Below are 19,915 nucleotides of genomic sequence, written 5' to 3'. Positions count from 1 at the left end.
CGCGCGCTCACAGTTCCGGATGTCGGAGATGAACACAGCGAGCCCCCGCATCCCATCGCCCTTGGACACGGCCGGCATGATGGCGGTGGTGTCGGCTCCAGGCCTGGCCGGACAGGGCACACAGCAGCGGGGGCTGGCAAGCGGGGACCGGGCGGAAAGGACCCCAGGCAGCGCCAGGGAGCCCAGCCGGCCGCGGGGAGGGCTGGCTGGCGGGCGGGCGGGCGGGCTGGCAGGCCGTGGCACCGCCCCCTGCCCCTCCCCTCCGCCCGCCGTCCGGAGCTCTGAGCTCCCATTGGTTTGGGCTCCTGCCGCTCACACTCGCGTTTCTCCCCACTTCCTCTCTCATTGGCCGCTAAGCAAAGGCACGACGCTGCCATTGGTCCACTGTTCCGCTATTTCCGTTTGGGAATGAGAAGGGGGGGAGGAGGCGTTGCCCAAGAGACGGGCGGGGTTCGATTGCGCATCATGGACCCGCCCCCTTCGCGCGGCCAGGTCAAACACTGATTGGATCTAGCGGCCCTCCAAGGAGGGAGGGAGGGTCGTGAAGGAAGGCGGGGAACGGGACTAGGAGGCGGGACTTAGGTTGACTGGGACCAATGAACGGGTAGACCTCCCCCTCAGGCGTCGCGGATTGGCGAGATCTGTCCTACTTCAGCTCTCTATTGGGCGGCTGTGGGGCGGGCGGAAGGCGAAGATCAGTAGAGAAGGAACGAGAGAGGGTGTCACTCCGCTCGGCTGGGATAGGTGGAGCGACGCCTGCAATTCCCTGCTGCAGAGAAGGGGTTGGGCGGGGCAAGAGAGCGTGCGGTGTTTACTGCGCAAGCGTCTCAGTGTTCCCTTTCTCCATCTACTGTCACCCCCGACTGCTAAAATCCTCTTCTAGGAAGCCTTCCTCCCCTCCCCCCTTCTCTGCAGCCAACGTGTCGGGACTTGAGTTGTCAGGAGACCTAGAATCTCAGAGTGAAAAACAGTAATTCAAGTCTAGTCCCATTAAGCAGAGGTTAAACCTTAGGTCGAGCCGGGCGCGGTGGCTCACGCCTGTAATCCCAGCACTTTGGGAGGCCGAGACGGGCGGATCACGAGGTCAGGAGATCGAGACCATCCTGGCTAACACGGTGAAACCCCGTCTCTACTAAAAAATACAAAAAAACTAGCCGGGCGAGGTGGCGGGCGCCTATAGTCCCAGCTACTCGGGAGGCTGAGGCAGGAGAATGGCGTGAACCTGGGGGGCGGAGCTTGCAGTGAGCTGAGATCCGGCCACTGCACTCCAGCCTGGGCGACAGAGCGAGACTCCGTCTCAAAATAAATAAATAAATAAACCTTAGGTCGAGAGGGTGAATGACTTGCCCAGGGCCACATAGCTTGTAAGTGAAAAAGCAGAAATAAATGTAAACCATATCTTGGCTTACTTTTCAATATATGTTGCCCTTTTTTTTTTTTTTGTCCAACCACAGCATCTCTCGGGCAGCCTCCATTGTAGCAGATATCAAACCAAAATTAATTCTTTCCTCCAGACTGGGAACTCCTTCTGGGCAAGAATGGGACCTGGCCTTGAAGAGTTTTCAAGAACATCTGTTAAAGGAAGGAATGGGTGAACCTGCTTTGGCCCAGCCCCAGCCTCCATTCCCAACCCCCAGCTCCCCAGAGACTCTTCGGTAAACTAGCTTTGGGGAAGGCAAAACGGCCAGAACTCCCAGCGCCCCGGGCGATTGAGAAATTTGGGACAAAGGGAACTGGAAGAGTCCATTTCTGTCACCTCTAGGAACAAAACCACCCCATCATCCTTTTCTAATCTCAGAAGCCAAGCATTCCTGGAATGAGTCTTGGGGGTGTGTCCGGGACCTTTGGAATGGCCATTCTGAATCCTGGGAGATGGAAAGGAGGTTGAGAAGAGCCCACCTTCCAGGCTCAATGGATGCGTCCATTTGGGTTTCCAGGAATGGGACCTGGGAAAGTCCATTTTGGATTCCAGGAGGACAGACGTTGCTCAGCTGTTTTAGTCACTGGAAGAGTCCATTTCTAATATGGGGGGGTGCTGTTTGCCCCTGAAGAACATAAAGCAGCCCCATTAAACACAGGAAAAATGATTAATCCCAGGACTTGAAGAAGTTTGTTTTGTTTTGTTTTCTGAAACGGAGCCTCGCTCTGTCGCCCAGGCTGGAGTGCAGTGGCACGATCTCGGCTCACTGCAACCTCCGCCTCCCGGGTTCACGCCATTCTCCTGCCTCAGCCTCCCGAGTAGCTGGGACTACAGGCGCCCGCCACCACGTCCAGCTAATTTTTTGTATTTTTAGTAGAGACAGGGTTTCACCGTGTTAACCAGGATGGTCTCGATCTCCTAACCTCGTGATCCGCCCTCCTCGGCCTCCCAGAGTGCTGGGATTACAGGCGTGAGCCACCGCGCCCGGCCTTTTTTTTTTTTTTTTTTTTTTTTGAGACAGTCTCGCTCTGTCGCCCAGGCTGGAGTTCAGTGGCTCAATCTCAGCTCACTGTTCAAGCTTCCCAAGTTCAAGCGATTCTCCTGCCTCAGCCTCCCGAGTAGCTGGGATTACAGGCACCCGTCATCATGCCCGCCTAATTTTTCTATTTTTGTAGAGGCAGGGTTTCACTATGTTGGCCAGGCTGGTCTTGAACTCCCAACCTCAGGTGATCCGCCCGCCTTGGCCTCCCAAAGTGCTAGGATTACAGGCGTGAGCCACCCCGCCCGGCCAGGAGTTCTTTTTTATAGAAAGATACATAAAGCGTTCCAACAACTGGAGTCCATTCATGACAAGGAAGAAGTACTTTCTCCCCTGGGATAACGGCATTTAAAATGTCTGTTATAGGCCGGGCGCGGTGGCTCAAGCCTGTAATCCCAGCACTTTGGGAGGCCGAGATGGGCGGATCACGAGGTCAGGAGATCGAGACCATCCTGGCTAACACGGTGAAACCCCGTCTCTACTAAAAAATACAAAAAACTAGCCGGGCGAGGTGGCGGGCGCCTGTAGTCCCAGCTACTCGGGAGGCTGAGGCAGGAGAATGGTCTAAACCCGGGAGGCGGAGCTTGCAGTGAGCTGAGATCCGGCCACTGCACCCCAGCCTGGGCGACAGAGCAAGACTCTGTCTCCAAAAAAAAAAAAATAAATAAATAAATAAATAAATAAAATGTCTGTTAGCAGTGATGTTTGAACTAGTCTTTTTGAGAAGTGTGAAGAGGGACATCCAGGGACCCAGGAACAGGAAAAGTCTGTCCCTAAATAGCAGGGCGTGCTTGCTTCCACGGCACATGTATTACAATTGGAACTGGCCGGGCGCGGTGGCTCACGCCTGTAATGCCAGCACTTTGGGAGGCTGAGAGGGGCGGATCACGAGGTCAGGAGATCTAGACCATCCGGCTAACACGGTGAAACCCCGTCTCTACTAAAAATACAAAAAAAAAACTAGCCAGGCAAGGTGGCAGGCGCCTGTAGTCCCAGCTACTTGGGAGGCTGAGGCAGGAGAATGGCATGAACCCGGGCCGGAGCTTGCAGTGAGCTGAGATCCGGCCACTGCACTCCAGCCTGGGCGACAGAGCTAGACTCTGTCTCAAAAAAAAAAAAAAAAAAAAAAAAAATTGGAACGATACAGAGATTAGCATGGGCCCTGCGAAAAAAGATAACATGCAAATTTGTGACATTTTCTGGGCTGGGGGTGGGGGGGTGCACAGTGGCTCATGTCTATAATCCCAGCACTTTGGGAGGACAAAGTGGGCAGATCACAAGGTCAGGAGTTGGAGACCCGCGTGGCCAACATAGTGAAACCTCATCTCTACTAAAAATACAAAACAAAAAATTAGCTGGGTGTGGTGGTGGTGGGCACCTGTAGTCTCAGCTACTCAGGAGCCTGAGGCAGGAGAATCGCTTGAACCTGGGAGGTAGAGGTTGCAATGAGCCGAGATCACACCACTGCACTCCAGCCTGGGTGTTGGACCGAGACTCCATCTCAAAAAAAAAAAAAAAAAAAAAAAATTATGGCCAAGCGTGGTGGCTCACACCTGTAATCCCACAATTTGGGAGGCTGAGACAGGTAGACCATTTGAGATCAGAAGTTTGAGACCAACCTGGCCAACATGGTGAAACCCTGTCTCTACTAAAAATACAAAAGTTAGCCGGACATGGTGGCCAACGCCTGTAGTCCCAGCTATTGGGGAGGAGGCTGAGGCAGGAGAATCAGTTGGACCCGAGAGGCAGAGGTTGCAATGAGCCGAGATTGAGCCACTGAACTCCAGCCTGGGTGACAGAGAGAGACTCTGTCTCAAAAAAAAAAAAAAAAAAAAAATTAAGGAAAATAATAAATAAATAAATAAATGGGGGAGAGGGACGCCACTCTCTCTCCTGCCGCAACTCTCCACCTTCCTCTCCTCCCTCACCTTCCACCCTGACCCCAAGGCCCACCGTACCTAGCTTTCTCTTGTTGATCTACCTGTACATTGCCTTTCCCCCCACCCCAATGCGCCATAGAATATGAGACCCTCCGGGTCAGGGTCTGGATCTCAGCCCTCTTAGACCACAGTCTCTCAGACCCCAGCCAACTATCAAATCCAGGAAGCTACATGAAGAATCAAGTACAAGTGCACAGGGCTGGGTGACCCCACGCTTAGTCTCAGGGAGAGGGAAGTTGGATCTCTCCCAAGAATCCGTGGGCCAACCCGTCGTAAGTTACAGGCTAGCACGAGTCTATCCACTGGAGCTCTGAAGACAGGGGGCACGTGGGCATGTAACTAGAATCCCGCACAGGAGGAGTCCACTGAGAACCCTGGGGGAATGACCTGGGCCAGCACCCCTCCCTACCCCATGTCCCCCACTCACTGGAGCCCAGTGGTTGGGTCCTTTGTGAGGCAGGCTGAGGGGACACTGGATCCTGAGGGTCTGTGGTCACAGTAGGCGGGAAGTCTCAGAGGAAGGAGCCCTCCCTGGGAGCCAGACCCCCACGCCATGGCGAGCGTGGTGGTGAAAACGATCTGGCAGTCCAAGGAGATCCATGAGGCCGGGGACACCCCCACGGGGGTCGAGAGCTGCTCCCAGCTAGTCCCAGAGGCTCCCCGGGGGGTGAGCAGCCGGGCCAAGGGGATCCCGAAGAAAAAGAAGGCCGTGTCGTTCCACGGGTGGGTTTGTTGCACCCTGTCAGGGATGGTTCTAACGCCCAGCACTTCCTCCAACAGAGCAGGAGTCCGACTGTGGATGCTGAAGGAAGGGGAGGAGGGAAAGCCAGCAGGTGGGGGGCAGGAAAGAGGGCAGCGGTGAAGAAGACATCAAGTCGCAGGGAGGTAGAAAGGAAGAAGGCAATGGGGATGAAAGGAGGGAGGAAAAAGCCAGTGGGGAGGGAAGAAGGAGAAGGGAGGCTAGTGAATGAAGAAGAAAGTAGGTGGCTGGGGCAGAGAAGGGAGGATAAAGTAGGCAGCGGGGAAGGAGAAGAAAGTAGGTAGTGGTGGCTGGGCATGGTGGCTCATGCTTGTAATCCCAGCACTTTGGGAGGCTGAGGCAGGCGGATCATGAGTTCAGGAGTTCAAGACCACCCTGGCCAACATGGTGAAACCCTATCTCTACTAAAAATACAAAAATTAGCTGGGCATGGTGGCACATGCCTATAACCCCAGCTACTCAGTAGGCTGAGGCAGGAGAATTGCTTGAACTGGGATCAGGAGCCGAGATCATGCAACTGCACTCCAACCTAGGCAATAGAGTCAGACTCTGTCTCAAAAAAAAAAGAAAAAAGAAAAGAAAGTAGGCATCAGGGAAGGAGAATAAAGCAGGCAGTGAGGACAGAGAAGGGAGAAACTTGTATACAGTGAGAGTGGAGTCACAGGGCGTGAGGTATGGAGAAAGGAAGGCAGGAGGGGCCAGACACCGTGGAGCTGCTTCTCGACCTTTCTGCCTGTTTCTCCTCTGCAGGGTGGAGCCCCAGATGTCCCACCAGCCCATGCACTGGTGCCTGAACCTCAAGCGGTCCTCGGCCTGCACCAATGTGTCACTGCTCAACCTGGCCGCCATGGAGCCCACCGACTCCACAGGGACAGACTCCACAGTGGAAGACCTCAGCGGCCAACTCACGCTGGCCGGGCCCCCTGCCTCCCCCAGCCTACCCTGGGATCCGGATGACGCAGACATCACGGAAATCCTGGTGAGGGCCCCCCACACCACCTGCTGGGGAAGACCGAGGTCCTCCACTCGGTGGTAGCAAATACTTAGGATGGGGATGGGGTGTTTTTGACTTGGAGTGAGAACGTTCTGGTCATTCTTTGAGATGCAGAGGAACTAACTGGGAACTGCCTCCTCCTTCTCTGGCAGCCAGCCATGAATCCGGGCGTTGGTCTTTTATTTTTTTTCTTCTTCTTTTAGAGACAGTCTCACTGTGTTGCCCAAGATGGTCTCAAACTCCTGGGCTCAAGTGATCCTCCTGCCTCGGCCTCCCACAGTGCTGGGATTACAGGCGAGAGCCACTGTGCCTGGCCTGGGTGTCGGTCTTCAATTCACACAGTCAATCCCAAATGTCCCCAGTGAGGATGGGCTCAGGAACCAGGCCAGATCCCTGCGCTTGGGGAGCTCCCCGTCTGGTGGGGGCAAAAGACACAGACTAGGGTGAGAAATTCCATAATGGAGGAGATCCCAGAGAAGGGCTCCTCAAGCCAGGTTGGGGGTATCAGGGAAAGCTTCCTGGAGGAGGATGTCTTGCAACTGGACCTTAGCGAGTGAGTAGGCGTTCTCTGAGGGGAGTCACCTAAGAATCTGGGGCAAAACTGAGAGGTGAGCAAGATTTAGGGAGATTTAGATAATTTCTGGCAAAAGTATAGAGGGTTACAAATTGGTGCTTTAACTCACTGCACCTCTGCTCCTCACCCCCCACCTGGCTTCCCCTGGGGCAGGCCTGAAACAGGCTCTACCAGATACTGAGAACTACACTAACAATAGCCATGATCTTCATGATGCTGATGAGATTCACTAGCACTTACCAGCACTTTCTATGTTCAGGGAGCCCCAGTTTTCTCATCTGTAAAATGGAGACGCATACATTTGTTTCTTTATTTTTAAATCTTATTTATTTATTTATTTATTTATTTTTGAGACGGAGTTTCGCTCTTGTTGCCCAGGCTGGAGTGCAGTGGCATGATCTCGGCTCACAGCAACCTCCGCCTCCCGGGTTCAAGCCATTCTCCTGTCTCAGACTCCCTAGTAGCTGGGATTACAGGCATGAGCCACCACGCCCGGCTAATTTTGTATTTTTAGTAGAGACAGGGTTACTCCATGTTGGTCAGGCTGGTCTCGAACTCCGGACCTCAGGTGATCCGCCCACCTCGGCCTCCCAAAGTGCTAGGATTACAGGTGCGAGCCACTGCGCCCAGCTTTTATTTATTTTTAAGGCAGGGTCTTGCTTTGTGTCCCAGGCTGGAGTGCAGTGGCACGATCACAGCTCACTGCAGCCTGGCCTCAAAGGATCCTCCCATCTCAGCCTTCTGAGTAGCTGGGACCACAGGCACACACCTGGCTAATTTGTTAAAAAACTTTTTGTAGGCCAGGCACAGTGACCTATAATCCCAGCACTTTGGGAGGCCAACGCGGGTGGATCATGAGGTCAGGAGTTCAAGACCAGCCTGGCCAATATGATGAAACCCTGTCTCTACTAAAAATACAAAAATTATCTGGGCGTGAGGGTATGTGCCTGTGGTGGCATGTGCCTATAGTCCCAGCTACTGGTGAGGCTGAGGCAGGAGAATGGCTTGAACCCGGGAGGCAGAGGTTGCAGTGAACTGAGATCGCGGCACTGCACTCCAGCCTGCGTGACAGAGCAAGACTCTGTCTTAAAATAAATAAATAAATAATTTTTGTAGAGACAGGGTCTCACAATGTTGCACAGTCTGGTCTTAACGTCAAGCAATTTTGGGGCCTCAGCCTCCCAATGTGCTGGGATTACAGGAGTGCAACACCATGCCCAGCCACATATATTCTTTTTTTTTTTTTTTTTTTTTTTTTTTTGAGACGGAGTCTCGCTCTGCCGCCCAGGCTGGAGTGCAGTGGCCGGATCTCAGCTCACTGCAAGCTCCGCCTCCCGGGTTCACGCCATTCTCCTGCCTCAGCCTCCCGAGTAGCTGGGACTACAGGCGCCCGCCACCTCGCCAGGCTAGTTTTCTATATTTTTTAGTAGAGACGGGGTTTCACCGTGTCAGCCAGGATGGTCTCGATCTCCTGACCTCGTGATCCGCCTGTCTCGGCCTCCCAAAGTGCTGGGATTACAGGCTTGAGCCACCGCGCCCGGCCCACATATATTCTTTTTAACAAATATCTCTTTTTCTTTCTTTCTTTTTTGAGATGGAGTCTCACTCAGTAGCCAGGCTGGAGTACAGTGGTGCGATCTTGGCTCACTGCAAACTCGACCTCTCAGGTTCAAGTGATTCTCCCACCTCAGCCTCCCAAGTAGCTGGGATTACAAGAGTGCCACCACACTTGGCTAATTTTTGTATTTTTAGTAGAGATGGGCTTTCACCATGTTGGCCAGGCTAGTCTCGAACTCCCAACCTCAGGTGACACCCACCTCAGCCTCCCAAAGTGCTGGGATTACGGATGTGGGCCACTGCACCTGGCCTCTCTTTTTCTTTATTTTTATTTTTATTTTTTTTCATTTTCTTGAGACAGGGTCTCACTCTATTGCCCAGGCTGGAGTGCAGCAGCATGATAATAGATCACTGCAACCTCAAAGCCTTGGGCTTAAGCGATCTTTCCACCTTGACCTCCCAAGTAGGTGGCACTACAGGTGCACACCACCATGCCCAGCTAAACAAATGTTTTTCTTTCTTTCTTTCTTTCTTTCTTTCTTTCTTTCTTTTTTTTTTTTTTTTGTTTTTGAGACTGGTTCTTGTTCTGTTGCCCAGGCTGGAGTGACAGCATGACAGCCCAGGCACAATATTGGCTCACTGCAGCCTTGGCCTCCCCAGGCGCAGGTGATCCTCCCACCTCAGCCTCCCAAGTAGCTGTAACTACAGGCGTATGCCACCACAGCCAGCTAATTTTTTTTTTTTTTTTTTTTTTTTTTGGAGATGGAGTCTCGCTCTGTTGCCAGGCTGGAGTGTAGTGGTGTGATCTCAGCTCACTGCAACCTCCACCTCGGGTTCAAGCGATTCTCCTGCCTCAGCCTCCAGAGTAGTTGGGACTACAGGCACGCGCCACCACACCCAGCTAATTTTCGTACTTTTAGTAGAGACAGAGTTTCACCATGTTGGCCAGGATGGTCTTGATCTCTTGACCTCATTATCTTCCCACCTCAGCCTCCCAAATTGTTGGGATTACAGGCGTGAGCCACCGTGCCCGGCTTCACCCAGCTAAATTTTAAAACAAATTTTTGAGGCCGGGCTTGGTGGCTCACGCCTGTAATCCCAGCACCTTGGGAGGCTGAGGCGGGCGGATCACCTGAGGTCAGTAATTCGAGACCAACCTGATCAACATGGAGAAACCCCATCTCTACTAAAAATATAAAATTAGCCGGGTGTGGTGGCACATGCCTATAATCCCAGCTACTTGGGAGGCTGAGGCAGGAGAATCGCTTGAACCTGGGAGGCGGAGGTTGCAGTGAACCGAGATTGTGCCATTGCACTGTGGCCTGGGCAACAAGAGCAAAACTCCGTCTCAAAAGCAAAAACAAAAACCCAACTATGGTAGACAGCCATGTAGTAACCTCCGCAAGGTCAAGGTTGGAGAGCTCGTAAGAAGCAGGACCAGGACAAGAAGGCTGCTGCTTTTGTCACTCATACAAAAGGTCTTTCTCTCCCCAAGACTCCCCTGGGTTGAGGGGGGGTATTTGGAGGGGAGAGACTGAGGCAGGGAGGCCAGAGGGGAGGCTGGGCGAGGGTCCAGGGAAGGAGGAGGAGCTGCAGAGAAGAGAACACGGCAGAGTCTGGGCTGGGAAGGATGCCTGGAGACATCTCCTCCCTCAGACAGAAGAGCTCTCCGCCCTCTCTTGGGGAGTGTCTCTTGGGCAGCACTTGCAGCCGTTTGCCTCCCACCAGAGCTATTTCTGAGTCACATCCCCCAGTGGATCGTGAAGCCTGAGAAAGTGCCCCAGGCAGCCAGGATCAAGGTCTGACACAGCTGCCAGCTTGCTGTGGGGCTGCAGGGGAGTGTGGGCCTCTAAGGGCCTTCAAGTTCCTTCTCGGTGAAATGGAAAAAGTAATGACCTTGGGGTGCGTGCTGGAGAAGTGAGAGGGGGCAGCAGGATCCAGAGAGAAGGCAGGGACAGGCAGAGAGAAGGGCACAGAGCCCAGAGAGAGGGGACAGAGACCCAGAGAGAGGACAGAGACCCAGAGAGGGAGACAGAGACCCAGAGAGATGGGGACAGAGCCCCTGAGAGAGAGGAGGACAGAGACCCAGAGAGAGGGGAAGGGAGACCCAGGGAGAGGGGAACAGAGACCCAGAGAGAGGCAGATAGAGACCCAGAGAAAGGAGGATGGAGACCCAGAGAGAGGGGGACAGAGACCCAGAGAGAAGGAGACAGAGACCCAGAGAGAGAGAAAGGGAGAGAGACCCAGAGAGAGGGGGATGGAGACCCAGAAAGAGGGGGACAGAGACCCGGAGAGAGGGAGACAGAGACCCAGAGAGATTAGGAGAGGGAGCCAGAGAGAGGGATGGAAACCCAGAGAGAGAAGGAAAGAGACTCGGAGGGTGGGAGGACAGAGGTTCTGGGGAAGGAACACATGGGTCCAGTGTGAGAGAGACTCAGAGACAGAAGAAGAGATGATCCAGGGCTGGGCACGGTGGCTCACGCCTGTAATCCCAGTACTTTGGGAGGCTGAAGTTGGCAGATCACTTGAGGCCAGGAGTTTAAGAGTGGCCTGGCCAACATGGTGAAACCTGGTCTCTACTAAAAATACAAAAATTAACCAGGTGTGGTGGCAGGTGCCTGTAATCCCAACTACTCAGGAGGCCGAGGCAGGAGAATCACTTGAATCCCGGAGGTGGAGGTACCTGTGAGCTGAGATCACGCCACTGCACTCTAGCCTGGTGGACAGAGGGAGACTCCATCTCAAAAAAAAAAAAAAAAAGAAGAAAAAGAAGAAATGATTCATAGTAGGGAGACAGAGACCCACAGTAGGAAAGTGGGGGAGCAGAAGCCTAGAGAGATGGGGACATCACAGAGAAGGGAGATAGAGACCTAGAAAAAGGGACAGATACTGAGAGAAAAGAAAGGCAGAGACTCCAAGAGGGATGGATGACAGAGACCCAGAGAGACAAAGGCACAGTGAACACAAAACAAGTAAGAGAGACTGACAAAGGGAGATAGAGATGCAAAGAGGAGGCCGGGCGCGGTGGCTCAAGCCTGTAATCCCAGCACTTTGGGAGGCCGAGACGGGCGGATCACGAGGTCAGGAGATCGAGACCATCCTGGCGAACACGGTGAAACCCCGTCTCTACTAAAAAAATACAAAAAACTAGCCGGGCGAGGTGGCGGGCGCCTGTAGTCCCAGCTACACAGGAGGCTGAGGCAGGAGAATGGCGTAAACCCGGGAGGCGCAGCTTGCAGTGAGCTGAGATCCGGCCACTGCACTCCAGCCCCGGCGACAGAGCGAGACTCCGTCTCAAAAAAAAAAAAAAAAAGATGCAAAGAGGAGAAGACAGAGAAGACAGGGTCAGACACCCAAACTGTGGGGGAAAGGAAAGGAAAGAAACCTGGGGAAGAAGACAGAGACCTCCAGCCCGGCCAACACAGTGGAAACCCATCTCTACTAAAAATACAAAAATCAGCCAGGCGTGGAGGCACATGCCTGTAATCCCAGCTACTCAGGAGACTGAGGCAGGAGAATCGCTTGAACTCGGGATGTGGAGGTTGCAGAGAGCCGAGATAGTGACACTGCACTCCAGCCTGGTGACAGAGTGAGACTCCATCTCAAAAAAAAAGAAAAAAAAAAAAAAAGGAAAGAAAAAAAGCAGACAGAGACCTAAAGAGTAGAAAGGCAGAGACTCAGAGAAAAGAAGTCAGAGACTCTGAGATTTGGGGGACAGAGCTGAATCAGGAAGAGAGAGAAACCCAGAAATAGAGGAGGGGGATAGAGACCCAGAGAGAGAAGGAACAGACACAGGGGCTGGGTGGGGACAGAGAACTGGAAAGAAGGGGACAGAGAACCAGGTGGTGATGGAGGCCCTGGTTGAGAAAGTGTCAGTTTCCAGGTAGGAGGAAGGACGATGGGAACTCTGTGAAGGTAGCTGTTAGTTGTATCTCCATTTCACAGGTAGGGAAGCAGAGGCACAGAGAGGTGAAGTCCCCTCCATGAGGTCATAGGGCTAGTAACTGGGAGAAATTAGCTGACCCTAGATTCTGTTGCCTTGGTTTCCAGAACAATTACCCACAGGAAACCCAAGACCTTCTGAGTCTTCAGGTTAGAAAGATACTTTGTGTAATGCTTTCTATTGCTGTGAAACTAATTACACCAAAACTTCAAACAACAACCTGGAGGGACTCAGCTGGGTAGTCCTAGCTCAGGTTGTCTCACGAGGTTGCAATCAAGATTTTGGCCGGGTCTGCAGTCACCTGAAGGTTGGACTGGGGCCAGAGGTTGTGCTACCAAAATGGGGCACTCACATGCCCTTGGCTGGAGGCCTCAGTTCATTGCTACATGGGCCTCTTCATAGGTGGCTGCTTATGACATTGAGGCTATCATTCCCCAGAGGAAGAGAGAGCAAAAAATAAACAGTTTTTCTCATGAAGTAGTCTCTTACCTCACATATCATCGATTCTACTTTATTCTATTTTTTTTATTTTTTGAGACAGTCTCTGTCACCCAGGCTGGAGTGCAGTGGCACAATCTCAGCTTACTGCAGCCTCTGCCTCCCAGGTTCAAGCAATTGTCATGCCTTAGCCTCCTGAGTAACTGGCATTACAGGTGTGCACCATCACACCTGACTAATTTTTATATTTTTTGTAGAAACAGGGTTTCACCATGTTGGGCAGGCTGGTTTCGAACTCCTGACCTCAGGTGATCCGCCTGCCTCAGCCTCCCAAAGTGGTGGGATTACAAGCATGAGCCACCACACCCATCCTGCCTTATTCTATTTCCTGGGTGTGAATCACTAAGTCCAGCTCATACTCAAGTGAGGCAAATAAGGCTCCATGTTTTAAAGGAATGTAAAAGAATTTATGGGCATATTTTAAACTATCACATTTTGTGGGATTTTTGTAGCTGCCCTTTACTGGGATGAGGAAGTTCCTTTCTATTTCTACTTTGTTGAGTTTTTTTTTTTTTTTTTTTTTTTTTTTTATCATCAGAGGGTGTTATATTTTGTCAAAAGCTTTTTCTGTACTGACATGATTGTGTTTTTTTTTCCCCTTTTATTCTATTAATATGGTATGTAACATTTATTTATTTTTAGAGGCAGAGTCTTGCTCTGTTTCCCAGGTTGGAGTGCAGTGGTGACATCAAAACTCACTGCAGCCTCAACCTCCTGGGCTCAAACAATCCTCCCACCTCAGCCTCCCAAGAAGCTGAGACCACAAGCACATGCCACTGCACCCAGATAATTTTTAAATTTTTTTATAGAGATGGAGTCTCACTATGTTGACCTGGCTAATCTAGAATTCCTAGCCTCAGGTAATCTTCTTGTCTCAGCCTCTCAAATTGTTGGGATGAGCCACCGTGTCCAGTCACTTGTTGATTTTAGGATGTTGAACCAACCTTGCATTCCGGGGATAATTCCCACTTGGTCACGATGTATAATCCTTTTTACATGCTGCTGGATTTGGTTTGCTAGTACTTTGTTGAGGATTTTTGTGACTATATTCATAAAGAATATTGGTCTGTGGTTTTCTTTCTTTCTTTCTTTCTTTTTTTTTTGAAATAAAGTCTGTTGCCCAGGCTAGAATGCAGTGGCACGATCTCAGCTCACTGCAAACTCCATCTCCTGGGTTCAAGTCATTCTCCTGCCTCAGCCTCCCGAGTAGCTGGGACTACAGGCGCCTACCATTGTGCCTGGCTAATTTTTGTATTTTTAGTAGAGATGCAGTTTCACCGTCTTGGCCAGGCTGGTCTCAAACTCCTGACTTCATGATCCACCTGCTTCGGCATCCCAAAGCGCTGGGATTACAGGCATGAGCCATCATGCCTGGCCTGGTCTGTGGTTTTCTTTTCTTGTGATGTCTTTGTTTGGTATCAGGGAGATACTGTCAGATATTTCCTGAGTTAGAAATTGCTCCTTCTATTTTTTGGTAGACTTTGAAATGGATTGTTTGTCAATTCTTTTTTTTTAATGATTGATAAGATTTACTGCTGAAGCCATCTGGTTATAGGCTTTTCTTTTTTTTTTTTTTCTTTGAGACAGAGTCTCACTCTGTCGCCCAGGCTGGATGCAGTGGTACAATCTTGGCTCACTGCAAGCTCTGCCTCCCAGGTTCACGCCATTCTCCTGCCTCAGCCTCCTGAGTAGCTGGGACTACAGGCACCCGCCACCACGCCCAGCTAACTTTTTTTTTTTTTATTTTTAGTAGGTTTCATCGTGTTAGCCAGGATGGTCTCGATCTCCTGAACTCGTGATCCGCCCACCTCGGCCTTGCAAAGTGCTGGGATTACAGGCGTGCCTGGCCATCTTTGTTGGAAGTTTTAAAATTACTTTTACTAATTCAATCTCTTTACTTGTTTTTTTTTTTTGTTTTGTTTTTTTTGTTTTTTTTTTTGAGACGGAGTCTCGCTCTGCCGCCCAGGCTGGAGTGCAGTGGCCGGATCTCAGCTCACTGCAGGCTCCGCCTCCCGGGTTCACGCAATTCTCCTGCCTCAGCCTCCCCAGTAGCTGGGACTACAGGCGCCCGCCACCTCGCCCGGCTAGTTTTTTGTATTTTTTAGTAGAGACGGGGTTTCACCGTGTCAGCCAGGATGGTCTCGATCTCCTGACCTCGTGATCCGCCCATCTCGGCCTCCCAAAGTGCTGGGATTACAGGCTTGAGCCACCGCGCCCGGCCCAATCTCTTTACTTGTTATGGGTCTTTTCGGACTTTCTAGGTCTTGAGTCAGTTTTGGTAGTTTGTGTGTTTCCAGACATTTTTCCATTGTATCTAGATTGTCTGATACATTGGCATACAATTGTTCAGTCTTCCCTTATAATCATTTTTCTTTCTGTACAGTTGATAATAATGTCTCCTCTTTCACTCTTGATCTTTGTAATTTGAGTCTTCTCTTTTTTTCTTGGTCAGTCTAGCTAAAGATTTGTCAATTTTTTTGATCTATTCAATAAACCAACTTTTGGTTTTGTTGATTTTTATTATTGTTTTTGTATTCTCTGTTTCCTTATGCTCTAATATTTATCATTTCCTTCTTTCTGTTAGTTTTGGATTTAATTTACTCTTTTCTTTTTTTTTTTTTTTTTTTTTTTGAGACGGAGTCTCGCTCTGTCGCCCAGGCTGGAGTGCAGTGGCCGGATCTCAGCTCACTGCAAGCTCCGCCTCCTGGGTTTACGCCATTCTCCTGCCTCAGCCTCCCGAGTAGCTGGGACTACAGGCACCCGCCACCTCGCCCGGCTAGTTTTTTTGTATTTTTTAGTAGAGACGGGGTTTCACCATGTTAGCCAGGATGGTCTTGATCTCCTGACCTCGTGATCCGCCCGTCTCGGCCTCCCAAAGTGCTGGGATTACAGGCTTGAGCCACCGCGCCCGGCTTTTTTTTTTTTTTTTTTTTTAGACAGAGTCTTACTTTGTTGCCCAGGCTGGAGTGTAGTGGCACAATCTTGGCTCACTACAAGCTCTGCCTCCCTGGTTCACGCCATTCTCCTCCTTTAACCTCCCAAGTAGCTGGGACTACAGGCACCCGCCACCACACTCAGCTAATTTTTTGTAGTTTTAGTAGAGACAGGGTTTCACTGTATTAGCCAGGATGGTCTCGATCTCCTGACCTTGTGATCCCCGCCTCAGCCTCCCAAAGGGCTGGAAATACAGGCGTGAGCCACCGCGCCTGGCCTCTTTTTCTATTTTCTTAAGGTGGGGCATTAAGATACTGATTTTGAGATCCTTCTTCTTTTTTTTTTTTAGTGTCTCGTTCTATTGCCCAGAGTGCAGTGGTGCAATCTCGGCTCACTGTAAGCCCCGCCCCCCAGGTTCACGCCATTCTCCTGCCTCAGCCTCCTTAGTAGCTGGGAATATAGGCGCCCACCACCACGCCCTAAAAATTTTTGTATTTTTAGTAGAGACGGGGTTTCACCGTGTTAGCCAGGATGGTCTCCATCTCCTGACCTCATGATCCACCTGCCTCAGCCTTCCAAAGTGTTGGGATTACAGGCGTGAACCACAGCACCTGGCCCTTTCTTCTTTTTAAATGTGTTTACAGCTATAAATTTCCCTTAAAGCATTTTTTCACTATATCACTTACATTCTGGTATGCTGTATTTTCATTTTTCTTCATCCCAAACAATCTTATAATTTCCTTTGTGATTTTTTCTTTTACCCATTGGGTTTTTTAATTTTTTTCAGACAGTGTTGCTCTGTCACCCAGGCTGGAGTGCAGTGGCATGGCTACAGCTCACTGCAGTCTCTCAACCTCTTGGGCTCAGATGATTCTCCTGCCTCAATTTCCTGAGTAGCTGGGACTACAGATGTGTGCCACAATGCCCAGCTAATTAAAAAAAATTTTTTTTGTAGAGATGAGGTCTCACTATGTTGCCCAGGCTGCTCTCGAACTCCTGGGCCCAAGTGATCCTCCCAAGTCGACCTCCCAAAGAGCTGGGATTATAGGTGTGAGCCACCATGCCTGGCACCACTGTTTTTTTTAGTGTGTTAATTTCCACACATTTGTGTGTTTCCCAAATTTCTCTCTTTTTTGTTCTTTTTTTCCTCTCTCTCTTTTTTTTTTGAGACGGAGTCTTGCTCTGTCACCCAGGCTGGAGTGCAGTGGCGCAATCTCAGCTCACTGCAAGCTCCGCCTCCTGGGTTCACGCCATTCTACTGCCTCAGCCTCTCGAGTAGCTGGGACTATGGGTGCATGCCACCATGCCCGGCTAATTTTTTTACATTTTAGTAGAGACGGGGTTTCACTGTGTTAGCCAGGATGGTCTCGATCTCCTGACCTCGTGATCCTCCAGCCTTGGCCTCCCAATGTGCTGAGATTACAGGCATGAGCCACCGCACCTGGCCCCAGATTTCTTTCTGATACTGATTGCATTTATTTATTTATTTATTTATTTTTTTGAGACAGAATCTCGCTCTGTTGCCAGGCTGGAGTGCAGTGGCGCGTTCTTGGCTCACTGCAACATCCGCTTCCTGGGTTCAAGTGATTCTCCTGCCTCAGCCTCCCAAGTAGCTGGGATTACAGGCACGTGCCACCATGCCCGGCTAATTTTTGTATTTTTAGTAGAGATGGAGTTTCACCACATTGGCCAGGCTGGTCTTGAACTCCTGACCTTGTGATCTACCCGCCTCAGCCTCCCAAAGTGCTGGGATTACAGGCGTGAGTCACCATGCCTGGCCCATTTTATCCTATTTTAAAAATGTTTTTATTTTCATTTTAATTTTTAGAGATGTGTGTGTTACTTTGTTGCCTAGGCTGGTCTCAAACTCCTGGGCTCAAGCAATCCTCCCATCTTGGCCTCCCAAAGTGCAGGGAATACAGGTGTGAGCCACCATGTCCAACCTTCTTATTGTTGTTTTTTAAGAGACAGGGTTTTGCTATGTTCACCAGGCTGGTCCTGAGCTCTTGGTCTCAAGTAATACTCCCTCCTCAGTCTCCCAAAGTCCTGAGATTACAGCAATGAGTCACTGTGCCTAGCCCGTGGAGCCTATTTGGAGTTCATTTGGCTTCTTGGATGTGTGGATTAATGCTCAAATCATCCAGTTTGGGAAGTTGTCAACCATTATTTCTTCAAATATTCTTTCTGCCCCTTTCTTTCCTTCTGGGACTTCCAGACCCATGGCTCTCTGAGGCTGCATTCATTCTTCTTTATTCTTTTTGTTTGTTCTTAGGTTTCTCAGACTGGATAATCAAAGTTGAGCTATGTTCAAGTTCACTGAATCATTATTCTGCTACATAGCCCCCTCTAGTACATTTTTCACTTCAGTGATTGAACTTTTCAACCCTAGAATTTCTTTTTTGAGACAGACTCTCGCTCTGTTGCCAAGCTGGAGTGCAGTGGCGCCATCTCAGCTCACTGCAACCTCCGCCTCCCGGGTTCAAGCGATTCTCCTGCCTCAGCCTCCCGAGTAGCTGGGACTATAGGCACCCACCACCATCCCCAGCTAATTTTTGTATTTTTAGTAGAGATGGGGTTTCACCATGTTGGCCAGGATGTTCTTGATCTCTTGACCTCGCGATCCGCCTGCCTTGGCCTCCCAAAGTGCTGGAATTACAGTTGTGAACCATTGCACCTGGCCCTTCAACCCTATAATTTCTATTTGGTTGCTTTTAATAATTTTTATCTCTTTAGTGATATGCCCTATTTGGTGAGACATTATTCTCTCATTTTCCTTTAGTTATTTAGGAATTGTTTCCTTTAGCGCTTTGAACATACTTAAAATAGCTGATTTAAAGTCTTTGCCTAGTAAGTCCAAATCTGCCCCAGCCATCCTACCCCTGAACAGTTTCTCTTGATTGCTTGCTTGTCCTCCATTGTATAGGCCATAGTTTTCCTTTCTTTGCATGCCTTATAACTTTTTTCTTCAAAACTGGCCATTTTTTATTTATTTATTATTATTATTATTTTTATTTTTTGAGACGGAGTCTCACTCTGTCACCCAGGCTTGAGTGCAGTGGCATGATCTTGACTCACTTCAACCTCTGCCTCCCAGGTTCAAGCAATTTTCCTGCCTCAGCCTCCCCAGTAACTGGGATTACAGATGTGTACCACCACGCCTGTCTAATTTTTGGATTTTTAGTAGAGATGAGGTTTAAACATGTTGGCTGGGCTGGTCTCAAACTCCTGACTTCAGGTGATCCACCTGCCTCAGCCTCCCAAAGTGCTGAGATTACAGGTGTGAGCCACCGTGCCTAGCCTGAAAACTGGCCATTTAAAGTATCGTAATGTATCAGGGAGTAGTGGCTCACGCCTGTAATCCCAGCACTTTGGGAGGCCGAGTCAGGCAGATCACCTGAGGTCAGGAGTTCGAGACCAACCTGGCCAATATGGTGAAACCCCATCTCTACTAAAAGTACAAGAATTAGCCAGGCGTGGTGGCGGGCGCCTGTAATCCCAGCTACTGGGGAGGCTGAGGCAGGAGAATCGCTTGAACCCGGGAGGCAGAGGTTGCCGTGAGCTGAGATCGTGCCACTGTACTCCAGCCTGGGGGACACAGGGATACTCTGTCTCTAAATAAATAAATAAATAAAATAATAAAGTATCATAATGTAGCAACCCTAGAAACAGATTCTCCCCACTCATAAGGATTTGTTGTTATTATTGCTTGTTGTAGTTGCTTTTTATTATTTTTACTTATTTATTTTTATTATTATTTGAGACAGGATCTTGCTCTGTTTCCCAGGCCACTGTATAGTGGCATGATTGTGGCTCACTACAGCCTCTAAATCCCGGGCTTAAGGGGTCCTCCTGCCTCAGCCTTCTGAGTAGCTGGGACTACAGGTGTGCACTACCAAGCTCAGATAATTTTATTATTATTATTCTTTTGAGACAGCGTCTTGCTCTGTTGCCCAGGCTGGAGTGCAGTGGCGCGATCTCAGCTCACTGCAAGCTCCGCCTCCCAGGTTCATGCCATTCTCCTGCCTCAGCCTCCCGAGTAGCTGGGACTACAGGTGCCTGCCACCATACCTGGCTAATTTTTTGTGTTTTTTAGCAGAGACAGGGTTCACCATGTTAGCCGGGATGGTCTCGATCTCCTGACCTTGTGATCCGCCCGCCTCGGCCTCCCAAAGTGCTGGGATTACAGGCATGAGATCGTGCCTGGCACATTTTATTATTATTATTAATTTATTTATTTATTTATTTTTTGAGACGGA

At 50.1% G+C, this 19,915-nt stretch overlaps 2 protein-coding genes and 1 long non-coding RNA gene across 26 annotated transcripts in view; 1 reads left to right on the top strand and 2 right to left on the bottom strand.

Annotated features, from left to right (window-relative positions):
• Window positions 1-211, bottom strand: part of AP2A1 (adaptor related protein complex 2 subunit alpha 1) — a 47,283-nt gene extending 47,072 nt beyond the window's left edge. For all 24 annotated transcript variants that reach the window (XR_013408729.1, XR_013408730.1, XR_013408732.1 and 21 more), the window contains 1 exon segment: window positions 12-211. Coding sequence is in view for 4 of the 24 variants with exons in the window: in NM_001266208.2 (NP_001253137.1) it covers window positions 12-78 (67 nt within the window). In the remaining 20 variants the exon portion in view is untranslated.
• Window positions 212-4,952: 4,741 nt separating this feature from the next.
• TSKS (testis specific serine kinase substrate) overlaps window positions 4,953-19,915 on the top strand; it is a 29,505-nt gene continuing 14,542 nt past the window's right edge. The window contains exons 1-2 of the mRNA XM_001115406.5: window positions 4,953-5,122; window positions 5,910-6,138. Coding sequence (XP_001115406.3) covers window positions 4,953-5,122; window positions 5,910-6,138 — 399 coding nt within the window. The remainder of the gene's footprint in view (window positions 5,123-5,909; window positions 6,139-19,915) is intronic.
• LOC144337262 (uncharacterized) lies at window positions 8,600-9,902 on the bottom strand. Its single transcript, XR_013410116.1, has 2 exons — window positions 9,557-9,902; window positions 8,600-9,132 (listed from the first exon to the last, which is right to left on the bottom strand). It is a non-coding gene; the product is annotated as an uncharacterized LOC144337262 (long non-coding RNA).

The sequence above is a fragment of the Macaca mulatta genome, chromosome 19 (assembly GCF_049350105.2).
Source record: "Macaca mulatta isolate MMU2019108-1 chromosome 19, T2T-MMU8v2.0, whole genome shotgun sequence".
Lineage (NCBI taxonomy): Eukaryota > Metazoa > Chordata > Mammalia > Primates > Cercopithecidae > Macaca > Macaca mulatta.
The sequence above is the reverse complement of the archived record's forward strand: the minus strand, read 5'-3'. Positions and strand labels throughout refer to the sequence as shown.